This window comes from Balaenoptera acutorostrata, chromosome 3 (assembly GCF_949987535.1).
Source record: "Balaenoptera acutorostrata chromosome 3, mBalAcu1.1, whole genome shotgun sequence".
Taxonomy (NCBI): domain Eukaryota; kingdom Metazoa; phylum Chordata; class Mammalia; order Artiodactyla; family Balaenopteridae; genus Balaenoptera; species Balaenoptera acutorostrata.
Genome location: NC_080066.1, coordinates 65,650,071 through 65,662,402, shown reverse-complemented (window position 1 = coordinate 65,662,402; position 12,332 = coordinate 65,650,071). Strand labels below are relative to the sequence as shown.

Genomic DNA, 12,332 nt, shown 5'->3' with positions numbered 1-12,332 from the left:
CAGCGCAGAAATTTGATACCTCAATGCTTTCAATGTTCACCTTTCAATGATCCAACCAAAGAAGAAATCCACAAAGAGGCTTATTTGACAAAGAGGAAAAACCAGTATATTATAAATGGACACTGTTCAACTGCATGACACAGAGGAAAGAAAATAAAGGTTCTAAAGAAAGAGAGTAAGAGAAAAGCTGATCAGGAAGTGGGACCTGAATTGGGGCTGCACATGGAGGGTGGACAGGCATGGATGATAGACAGAGCAGAACAACTCCTGGATGGATGAGAGACAATAATGTAAAGTGGCTGTGACACATTGCAATATTAATACATACCGAGACTGAATTGCGGGTAATGCTCATAAATCTAACTGCAATTAGTACAGGTTTCTGGATTAGGAAGGACATGAAAAGGAAAGCAGAAGGTTAGAATGTACATGTCATTGCCCCATTAAAGAGGTTTAATCTTTCAATGGAATGAATATATCTGTCTTCTGCAACATAAGCAAAAAAGCACAGCTCGTCTACCTGCTTTGAAAAGTAGCTTTATAGTAAAAGGTCTCTTCCCGTCTTCCCTGGATGGGCACTGCTAACTTGGGCCTCTCAGAACTGAGTTCATAAAAATTCATACTACAGAAAGGGTTTCACTTTTAAATGGGGTTTCTGTTTTCATTTCCTGGAGAAGAGATTCTGTGTTCTGTGTTCTGTGATGAGTTTTATTTAATACCTTTACCGACTGGAGAAATTCTGTGTTTATGTTTGTTTTTAGAGAACACCCTTCATTAACTTAATCTATAGACATTTGTTGTGCACTTGCCCTGTGCCAGGCAGTTTAATAGTAAAGGAAGAAACAGAGTTACTTTAATGCTAACCTGAGTATAAACTACCAAGTATAGAGGAAGTATTGCTGGGTCTCTGCAAAATCATGGGCACAATGATGGGGAAGCCTGCTTCTCTTTAGAGATTTACTGGGGATCTGATTGGGTGTTCACTAATACAATTTTGTTTTACAATTCAGGGGAAGGGTAGTAAATGGGCAATAATTAAACTTTAATGCAGCAATAGGTTTCCTGTTATCTAGACCCTACTGATTATTGGTCAGTGTGAAATGGAGTTGTTTATATATAGGTCACCGGTTACAAAGGAAGATATTAAACAGACAAATGGGCAAATGGAAGAAATAAATTATCATTTTTGTAAGGCTTTTTTCAAAACCTAGCAATAAGCCCTCAAAGAAATCTTTATTTGATAATAGTACACTCATAGTGGAGTTCTGTATCCTATGACTCACATTCTTGCAAGTGATTAAGTCCTCTACATCCCAGAACTATTGGCAGGACCACCAAAAGTGACATGGTTGAGGTTGGGAACAGACGGTGGAAGAAAGTAGACTCAAAAGTTAGGGTGCGTTACGTTTTCATAGAAAGGACAGGAAAAGAAAACAGGGCAAATTATTAAACCACCAACATTTTACCCAAATACTTGATTTTAAAAATTCTTCATAGTTAACTGTATTCTGTGTATATAACTAAAGACAGCTCAAAGAACAAACATGAGGCATACATAGTACCCTGAGATAAGGTGACTTTTTTTTTTTCACTTGTTCCATGTGAAAAAGATTCAGAGAATAATCTCTCTCTACACATCATAATGTGTACTTAAAATCTGAGGAAGGCTCCCATTTCCCCCTGTGATTCCATGTCCTACATCTTACCATTGATCTACGAATGAGTGACAGCCTGGTCTTTGCCTTATTCTCAGCAAATTCCAGGCTACTGATGTCTTTGAGACGAGCCTTATATTTATTCATTTGTTCCACAACAATCAGCTCCACACAGCTGAAACAGGAAAAGAGAAAACTGTTAAGTGCTGAAGTCAATCAAATAAATTGTAGCACCCGCAGACTATTTTTCAGCTAAGTTTAGTGGTAGATAGTTGGAGGATAAAAGAAAAATCAACATCCCTTATTTTATGAGCTCAGAGACAGGGTTTATAATGGTGGTTCACAACTTTGGCTGCACTTTAGTATCCATCTGAGGAGCAGTTATAAGTCCCAATGCCTAGGCCACACCCCCGACCAATTAAATCACTCTCTGGGAATGGGACACAAACACTAGGCTTTTTTGGGGAAAGCTCCTTTTGCAGAAAAGGTTAAGAATCACCACTCTAGAAGGAAATCAGAGGTCCATGAAAAAAGGCCAAGGTGAAATACAGGAATATTGAAGTATTAAGACCAAAGGGATTTGGAGCCATAAGACTACAGTTAGACTAGATTACAGGAAAACACAAAGTATATGTAATTTGGCAAAATGGTATTTTAAAATACATTTGGAAACTATAATCATTCCTAAAGAAAAGCCGAATTTAAAATATAAGGCCCTTCAAAACAAATGATGCTTAGTTGAATAGAACCTAAAGGAATTTTTCATCTTCAGCATAAAAAAGCCCAGTGGCACCTAGCAATCTTATTAAAAACATATGAACTTAAAAAAAAAAAATCATTTGCTAGGGGAATTCCCTGGCTGTCCAGTGGTTAGGACTCTGCACCTCCACTGCAGGGGGCCCGGGTTCGATCCCTGGTCGGGGAACTAAGATCCCTGCAAGACGCACAGCAGTCAAAAAAAAGAAAAAGAAAAAAAAAAAAGAAATCATTCACTATGTTTGATATCTGGATAAAGTGACTACACTGACTCAGAAGTCCCTGGGGTCTTGCAGAGGTGATGGTGACTGGCCTTACGTGGTAGTCTTACTGATGTCCTGCACACTTTGTAGTGGGTCGATGGTGTCAGGGCAGCGGAGAATGCAGGGTGCAAATACAATGGCCAAAGCATTAGCAGACATTCGATTAGTGTCTTCCTGTAGAGCAATCCTAAGAAACAAAAAAAACAAGTGGAACTAGGATGAAAAAGGAAAATTGCAGGGAGGTAGGCAGAAGAGATGAGAGAAAGAAGATCAATGACATCAACTGCATAGTACTGGAAAGATATTCCTATCAGTTGAAGGAAGATACTGTAGACTTTTCCCAAAGCTGTTCCTTTGCCTCTGGAAAGTGTACTTTTACTCTGTTCCTTGAAGCAATTCAGGCAAGCAGATAGCTGATCAAGGAAAAATTTGTGACTCACTGCCCCAGGTCACCGTTACTAGATGAACATGTCTACAGAATGTAGGCACTTTAAGGCATTTTCAAACAGTTACATAAGATATTTATCCAAAGAGAAAGATGGCTTTCTTCCCAACTATTGCTAATATTTACACTCAAGAAGAGAGGCTACCCCTGAATTCTCTTTGGTCAGTCAATTCCTGAGCTCCATCTGAACCCTCCTCCTATGAATTAGGTTATATCAACAGACACACAGCCCTTCTAGCTCGGGAGTTAGATAACAGGCTAGGCTACACAGTGCCACTATGAGACTGAGGTGTTACATGGCCCAAATAGGGCAGAGAAGCACCTGCCATGCAATCTAACTCAGCTGCTCCAAGGGATCATAACCACCTGTTTGAGGCATTGACTTTATCAACAGGAAAAAAAAGATCTGTCAGTTTTTCATACGAAGGAGCTCTTCATTTGTTTAAAAGAATCCAAGAGAAACTGTTAAGTGTTCCTTTGGTTCTTGAAGTTACCTGACTAGATGAAAGATGAGGCGTTCCAGGGTATTGAGATGAGTTCGGGAGAGCTGGTCAATCACAGAGTAGACACCACGGATTGTCTCTTTCCTCTCCTGAAGGCCTGAAAGCAGTAAGAGCAGCAAATAAGAATGACTATCCTCTCTTATACACTACATATTCCTTCTGGACAGACACTAAGTAGCAAGGGAGACTGGCTCTAGGGTTGATTTTTAGGAGTTTTAGCTATACCTGTATAGCAGAAGAACAACTCACAGTTACCACTAATCTCCCTTTGCTTGAGTTCTATACTTTCTAAGCAGTCTCCTGAGTTTTAATCTATAGCCCAGTAATTCTTGATTACAGCAAGGGGCAAGAGATGCCCTAGTTTTTCAGGCATTTTGTGGCAAACCAATTCCCCATTAAAATTAATCAATTGCTATATAAGTTATAAATCAGTCTTATGGGAATTGAGGAGTCACGCCTCAGGGCCTAAACACTTCTAGGTAGGCCTTCATCAATATCCTACACATCTGTAGCACTGAAAAACTAAACCAACATGTTAGGCATGGCTTAAAATAGATAGCCAACTTTACACTGAGTTCTTGCCTAGATTCACAATTTAAATGAACATAAATCTCCTATTTAATTTTTAAATTTGTTTATAACCTTAGTCTTTCAATCTCTTTGTAAGAAGCAACTAGATGACCTGCTCAGAAGGTTTTTAGGACACTGACATTTTAATGAGTTTCTAAAAAAGTCAACATTTGAATAGGTGAGAGTTCACTGGCAGTTTTGTATTGACTGTATTACTTTTGGATCTATATGAACTAAACCAACTGAGAGGATGGCTAAATAATCTAATATGAAGATGGCATTCCTTTCCCAAGTGCAGATCTTCCCTGAACCCAGGAAGCCTGTGCTTACCCATAGCTCGAAGAAATTCCTCATAGAGTTCAAAGGTCATGAGTGGATTGGGCAAATCACGAAGCCATTGTTTGAATACACTTGCAATGACGTGTATGTTATAGTCATCTAGGTTTACATTCTCAGCATCTATTCAGAGACAAGAGTTAGATAAGAAAGCCAAAACATGCAGAGAGTCAAATAATTCACTTTAGAAACTATCATGACTGAAAAATGCCTTCATGTTCTTAATCAAACTATCTTCTACAATCTAATTCCATGCTTTGGAACAGTGCTCCTACTGTGGTAAAGGAACAGTTGTTGTTTGTTGGTTGCTTTTCAAATGTCGCGGACTGACAGATGTGTAAAATAAAGGATCACAAGTTTTCATGTCAAGGCACTGTTAAATTGCTATAAATGTTTCTAAATGCTTTTTCTCAATTTCTGTACTTCTCTTGTAGATTGGTCTGTGAACGATACTTCTAGTAGTGATGCTTTAGATGACAAACATAAAAAAGGCCCAAAGGACAGTTTCTAAAAATCAGACTGATTTTAAGTCATTCTCAGAGATGAAATGACAGTGATAATTGAGCTTAGGAAATGTGAAGAAAATCTTTACTCTGCTTCACTTATAAACTCCCTAGGGTTATACATGAGATGATTGGGATGATATAGGATGAATGATGCCTGTGGGTAGATTCTTGGTGACACAAAGACAAACTTTGCACCTATATGTGATTCAAAAAGTTCTATTCCTGGGAATTCCTTGGTGGTCCAGTGGTTAGAACTCCGTGCTTTCACTGCTGAGGGCCCAGGCTCAATCCTTGGACGGGGAACTAAGATCCCACAAGCCGCGGAGTGCGACCAAAAAAAAAAATCTATTCCTTTCCAATAGTGGTGAAGAGTAGAAGTTGAACATAAAGCCAAAGTCAAACCTCTGCATACATTCCAGGACTGAGGCTAGAGCTCTACACAGATACATGTTCAGTTCACTACTTATCCATTTAAATAACTATGTCATCAATGTAGGAAGGCAAGAATATGCATCAGAAAGAGCACCACTTGGAGTCAGAATAACAGAGACTAACAGGCAATAGTTTAGATTATGGGTTAAATGCCAGCTTTGTCACTTATTGGTGGTAAGTCTTTGGGCAAGATCCTCTGTAAGCCTCAGTTTCTTCATCTGTAAACAGGGATAATAATCACTGTTTGGGAAGATTAGTACAAAGATCTGTTGTGAAAATTAATACAAAAACATCAGCACAGTGCCCTGCATCTCATCAACAGCTCATTATTCAATTTCCCTGAACCTAAATTTTCTTCTTTGTAAATTAAAGACATGATCTTACCAGACTGTTAAAAAAAGATTAAATGAGATCTGTCCGAAGTACCTAATAATGCCTGTATAAATGATATGTAATGTATGTTTGCTGAATTGACCACATAAAAACAAAGACTCTTTTGAAAGCTACAAATGATAAAACAAGCACCACAGAAAAGACTGCACTCTTCTGGCTGCAAGAAAATGATCAACATGTAATGAAAACTAAGAGCATAAGATGACCTATTTAAATAAAATTATTTGGTCTTGATTTAGAGGGCACTATCTTACCTGTATCTAGACCTTGTCGAAGCTCCTTGATTTTATTAGTTGAACCAGACTTTCGGTAAATACCTTCTGTGTATAATCCATGCATTTCAATGTAGTTTATGAGTTTTTCCACCACCAAAGGAACAGTTCGGTCTTCACTGGTCAAACGGGATAATTCAACCCCAAACTGTCGAGATGATAGCTCTGGATCATACTAAATGGAAAATAATTTTTGTTTCCAAGTACATTCAAACATTGTTAAATATGTTTATCCAATTCTTTAAGAGTAACTACTTTTTATTTTCCTCAAGTTTTACAAGCATAGTTATGAGAGTTGGGAGGAAAGGGAATTATGATAAATGCTGAGAGTATAAATATGTAAGCTGTTAGTTTCAATCCTCTTCCACTAGGAATCCTCCCGACCCCTGCCAAATAATGGGGCAGAATGGAGGCAGTGGCAACAGATTACTGTTTCCCTGTTAAAAAAAATCTCTTCACATAAAGATGGGATGTGAGCGAAGGAGAAAGGGGATAGACTTTGTATGTTAAACATTCACCAAGTACCATTTGAAAATCTGTTGATTTAAAATGAATTAGTTGTCACTAATTTCTGAAGCATAAGAACGCTTCGGTGTTTATGTAAACTTTAGGGAAGTTTAACTGACTATTGATGTCATAGCTAAAGGCAGAGGCATATATTGTCACTATATGAATTAGGTTATTTCATATTTGCAACTAGATTCTAGCTGGGAATAGGAATATCACCTTTCTATCTCAGAGGGCTATTGTAAAAATTAAGTTAGAGGTGAACATACCAAGCACAGTATCTGGTATATGGCAAATGCTTAATAAATTGTTAAAAGAAATAAAATAATGTTTGCTGCAATAATTAAAACAAAATAAACTTTAGCCAATCTTCTTCCTATTACTATGACACACACATGCACACATATAATCTATTTACTTAAATGTTATGGCTATCCCTAGGGCATTGGGAATGTTAATAGTAAGACTTGTGAAAGCAAAAAAATAAAATACTTGAAGGTATTAAACAAAAACTTCAAAATAGTTTTATTTGAAACCAACTAATCTAAAGCAAACATGCTAAAAATTTCTATTTCTTGAAATTAAGGGAAAAATTAATTTTACTATTCTCAACTGAGAAAAAGTGAACTCTGAGTTCTTATTGCAGAATCAATATATGTTTTTAGTTATTTTCTTTTTTTCTTCTGCGGGAAGGGGTGGCAGGGTGTCTTTAGTTATTTTCTATCTGAAGTAATTTCCTTGTATATTTTAAATAAAGTTTTATTGAAGTATGACACATATATAAAGTATATAAATCGTTAAGTGTACAGCTTGACAGACTTTGACAAAGTGAATGCACATTTCTTACCAGAACCCAAATCAAGAAATAGAATATAACCAGCAGTTATCTCCCTCTCAAGACCCTCCCAACTACTATGCATTTCACCTTTCACAAATAACCAGTATCTGTATTTCTATCACTATAAATTAGTCTTAACTGCTTTTGAACATTATATTAATGGTAACATATAATATGCATTCCATAAGTTAAGTTTCATTTATTTTTGAACTTTATTTATCTTTGAATAATACAGTACAATAATACAATAATATTCTTGTTTCTGGCTTCTTTCACTCAACATTATGTTTGTGAGTACCAACAGTTTAATCTCACTGCCATATGGTATTCCATTATACAAATATACCACAATTTATTTATTCATTCTACTGCTGATGGACATTCAGGTTTCTTTCAGTTTGGGGTTATTTCAAACAGTGCTGATATAAATGTTCTTTTGTCTTTTGGCACAGATATCTATGTATATCTGTTGGGTATATATCTTGGAGTGGCACTGCTAAGTCATGAGAAATGCTTATGTTCAGGTTTGATAGGTACTGCCAAATAATTTCGAGAGCTGTTAGGTTAACTCAAACTCCTACCAGTAATGTATGAAAATTCCAACTGCTTTATATCCTTGTTAAGATGTTTTTCATTTTAGCTATTCTAGTGGGTATATACCTCACTATTATTGCAATTTGCATTTCCCTGATGATTAGTGAAGTTGGTCACCTTTTCATATGTTTATTGGTCATTTGGAAATCCTCTCTTGTGAGGTGCTTGCTTAAATTATGTGCTCATTTTTCCACAGAGTTGACCATCTCTTTCTTACTGATTTGTAGATGCTTTTTAGATATTGTAGATCCAAGCTGCAAATATCTTCTTCCACTCTGTGGTTGATTTTTTTTTTCCTTGAATAGTGAGTGGTTTTTGAAATTTATCTAAAACTTTTTTTGTATTTATTGAGATCACCATATTTTTTTCTTTATTAGTTCAATGTGGTGAATTACATCAACTGATTTTTGAATGATTTTTTCAAAAAAAACCGATTTTTTCCATAAACCAACTTTGCATTTATGGATTAAAAACCAACTTTCTCATGAAGTCTTTTTTTTTCATCTGTCATTAGCACAGATTCAATGTACTAACATTTTGGTTAAGGCTTTTACATCTAAGCTTATGATATAGCCTGAACTGAAATTTTCCTTTATCCTTTTCATGATTGACTTCAAGGTTTCACTATCTTCATTCGTCAATTTGGGAAAAAAAGTACTGAAGTATTTACTCTTTACCATTCTCTGGCAGAGTCTGTAAAAGACTGGTGTTGTTTCTTCCTTAAACACTGGGAAATATTCAATGGCAAAACCATCTGGGCCTGAAGATGTCTTTGTGAGAAGCTTTTTCAATTACAGATTCTATTTTAATAGATATCTCTTTAGATTTTCTATTTTTCCTTGACTTAGTTTAACTTAGTTGTGTTTTTGTGGGAATTTGCCCGATTAATTTAAAATGTCAAATTTATTAGCATCAAGGTATCCATAATAGCCTTTTATTTTCTTTTTAATGTATGCAGTATCTGTGGTGTATGTTTTTCTTCTTGTGAATGATTTGTTTTTTTTAAAATTCTCTTTATTGATCACTCTTGCTAAGAGTTGATGCACTGTCTTTTCAAAGAACTAAAATTTAGCTTTGTAGCTTTTTACCTTTTGTATAAATGTTTTTCATTTCATTTATTTCTCTTTATTATCTTCTTTCTATTGCCTTTGGGTTTAATTTGCTGGGTTTTCTTTTCCTACCTTCGAGAGATGGAAGTTTCCATAATTTCTATCCTTGTATCCTTTCTAATGTGTATTATAATGTATTGTACATTAATATATTATTAATGTATATTAATATATACTTAAAGCTATAAATATTCCTCTAATCACAAATTTAGCTATACCCACACTTTTGTTGTGTCATACTTTCCTCATCATTTCGTTCAAAATATTTTTCCATTTTCATTTGAGGATTGTCTAGTTATCTTTATGTTGATTTATAGCTTAACTTTATTCTGCTCAAAGAATATACTCTCAATATAGTCAATCCTCTGAAATTTGTAGGGACTTGCTTAATGGCCCAACATATGATCAATTTTGTCAAATGTTCCATGTGCAGTTGAAAAGACTGTGTATTCAGGCAGTTGTAAAATGCAGGGTTCAATACACATCAAGCAGATAAGATTTTTTTTGTTTTTTTAATTAATTAATTAATTAATTTTAAAATTTTTGGCTGTGTTGGGTCTTTGTTTCTGTGCGAGGGCTTTCTCCAGTTGTGGCAAGTGGGGGCCACTCTTCATCGCGGTGCGTGGGCCTCTCACTATCGCGGCCTCTCTTGTTGCAGAGCACAGGCTCCAGACGCACAGGCTCAATAGTTGTGGCTCACAGGCCTAGTTGCTCCGTGGCATGTGGGATCTTCCCAGACCAGGGCTCGAACCAGTGTCCCCTTGTTTTTTTTGGGTTTTTTTGGTTATTTATTTATTTATTTATTTATTTATTTATTTATTTTTGAGATAAGATTTTTAAGCTTTTTTTTTTTTTTTTTTTTTTTTTTTTAAAGGATTTTCTTATTTATTTATTTATTTATTTATTTTTGGCTGTGTTGGGTCTTCGGTTCGTGCGAGGGCTTTCTCCAGTTGCGGCAAGCGGGGGCCACTCTTCATCGCGGTGCGGGGACCGCTCTTCATTGCGGTGCGCGGGCCTTTCTCTATCGCGGCCCCTCCCGTCGCGGGGCACAGGCTCCAGACGCGCAGGCTCAGCAATTGTGGCTCACGGGCCCAGCTGCTCCGCGGCATGTGGGATCTTCCCAGACCAGGGCTCGAACCCGTGTCCCCTGCATTAGCAGGCAGATTCTCAACCACTGCGCCACCAGGGAAGCCCTAAGCATTTTTTTTTAATTAATTTATTTATTTTTTAAATTTATTTTTGGCTGTGTTGGGTCTTCGTTTCTGTGCGAGGGCTTTCTCTAGTTGTGGCGAGTGGGGGCCACTCTTCATCGCGGTGCGCGGGCCTCTCACTATCGCGGCCTCTCTTGTTGGCGGAGCACAGGCTCCAGACGCGCAGGCTCAGTAATTGTGGCTCACGGGCCTAGTTGCTCCGTGACATGTGGGATCTTCCCAGACCAGGGCTCGAACCCGTGTCCCCTGCATCGGCAGGCAGATTCTCAACCACTGCGCCACCAGGGAAGCCCAAGCATGTTTTTTATATCAGTTGCATCCTTACTGAATTTTTGTCTTCCAGGTATTGAAGCTATAATAATAGACTCTTCTAAAGTTAGAATTTTTATAGCTCCCTGATGGCTTGACCATTTCATCATTATGAAACACCTTTACCTGAAGTAATGATTGTTGTCCTAAAGTACATTTTAATATTATTACAGCTACACCACTTTTCTATTGGTTAGTCTCTGCATGCTATATCTATCCTTTTGCTTTCAACCTTCTGTATTTTTTTAAACATATTTAAGTATGTTTCTTGTAAATAGCATATCATTGAGATTTTTCAGTTGGTTTTATCCTAGTCTTTTTAAAAAATAATTTATGTATTTATTTATTCTGGCTGTGCCAGGTCTTAGTTGCAGCACATGGGATCTTCGTTGCAGAATGTGGGATCTTTAGTTGCACCATGTGGACTTCTTAGTTGCAGCATGAGGGCTTCTTAGTTGCGGCATGTGGGCTTCTTAGTTGCGGCATGAGGACTCTTAGTTGCGACATGCGGGCTTCTTAGTTGCAGCATGAGGGCTTCTTAGTTGTGGCATGCGGACTTCTTAGTTGCGGCATGCATGTGGGATCTAGTTCCCTGACCAGGGATTGAACCCAGGCCCCCTGCATTGGGAGCGCGGAGTGTTACCCACTGGACATCCAGGGAAGTCCCTATCCTAGTCTTTTTTTGTTTTTAATATATATATTTTTTCGCTGCATCGGGTCATTGAGGCATGGGGAGTCTTTCGTTGCAGCATGTGGTCTCTTCATTGCGGAGCTTGGGCTTCTCTCTAGTTGTGGGGTGTGTGAGTTTTCTCTCTCTAGTTGTGACGTGCGGGCTTAGTTGCCCCGCAGCATGTGGGAACTTAGTTCCCTGACCAGGGATCGAACCTGCGTCCCCTGCATTGGAAGGCGGATTTTTTACCACTGGACCACCAGGGAAGTCCCTATCCTAGTCTTTTAATTGGAAGTATTTGGTATATTAACATTTAATGTAATCACCAATATATTTGGACTTATATCTATCAATCCACTATTTATTTTCTTTGACCTGATTTATGATTCTGTTTCTCTCATTTCTCATCTTCTCTTAGATTAATCAAGTATTTTTTGTTTTTCCATTTTCCCACCTTTATTAGCTTTTTAGCTATATATTCATTTGCTGTTCTTTTAGTGGCTACTTTAAAGACTACAACAAATACTCATAACATATTTAAGTCAAATATATTTATTTATTTTTGGCTGCATTGGGTCTTCGTTGCTGTGCGCGGGCTTTCTCTAGTTGCGATGAGTGGGGGCTACTCTTTCCTTGCGGTGCGCAGGCTTCTCGTTGCAGTGGCTTCTCTTGTTGAGGAGCACGGGCTCTAGGCACGCAGGCTTCAGTAGTTGTGGCACGCAGGCTCAGTAGTTGTGGCTCGCGGGCTCTAGAGCACAGGCTCAGTAGTTGTGGCGCACGGGCTTAGTTGCTCCGTGGCATGTGGGGTCTTCCCGGACCAGGGCTTGAACCCATGTCCCCTGCCTTGGCAGGTGGATTCTTAACCACTGTGCCATCACTTCTCAGATAATCCAGGGACCTTGGAATAGTTTAACTTCATTTACCCAACCACCTTGGTGGTGGTGTTGTCACATAATTTAATTC

The 12,332-nt window shown here is 37.8% G+C and overlaps 1 protein-coding gene across 12 annotated transcripts in view; it reads right to left on the bottom strand.

Moving 5' to 3' along the window:
• MYO9A (myosin IXA) overlaps positions 1-12,332 on the bottom strand; it is a 283,465-nt gene that overhangs the window by 27,217 nt on the left and 243,916 nt on the right. For 9 of the 12 annotated variants that reach the window (XM_057541959.1, XM_057541957.1, XM_057541960.1 and 6 more), the window contains 6 exons: positions 6,114-6,306; positions 4,523-4,651; positions 3,614-3,719; positions 2,730-2,861; positions 1,707-1,830; positions 329-382 (listed from right to left, as the gene is read on the bottom strand). In XM_057541959.1, coding sequence (XP_057397942.1) covers positions 329-382; positions 1,707-1,830; positions 2,730-2,861; positions 3,614-3,719; positions 4,523-4,651; positions 6,114-6,306 — 738 coding nt within the window. The remainder of the gene's footprint in view (positions 1-328; positions 383-1,706; positions 1,831-2,729; positions 2,862-3,613; positions 3,720-4,522; positions 4,652-6,113; positions 6,307-12,332) is intronic. The other 3 variants (XM_007197776.2, XM_028162731.2, XM_007197779.2) reach the window with 1 other exon arrangement.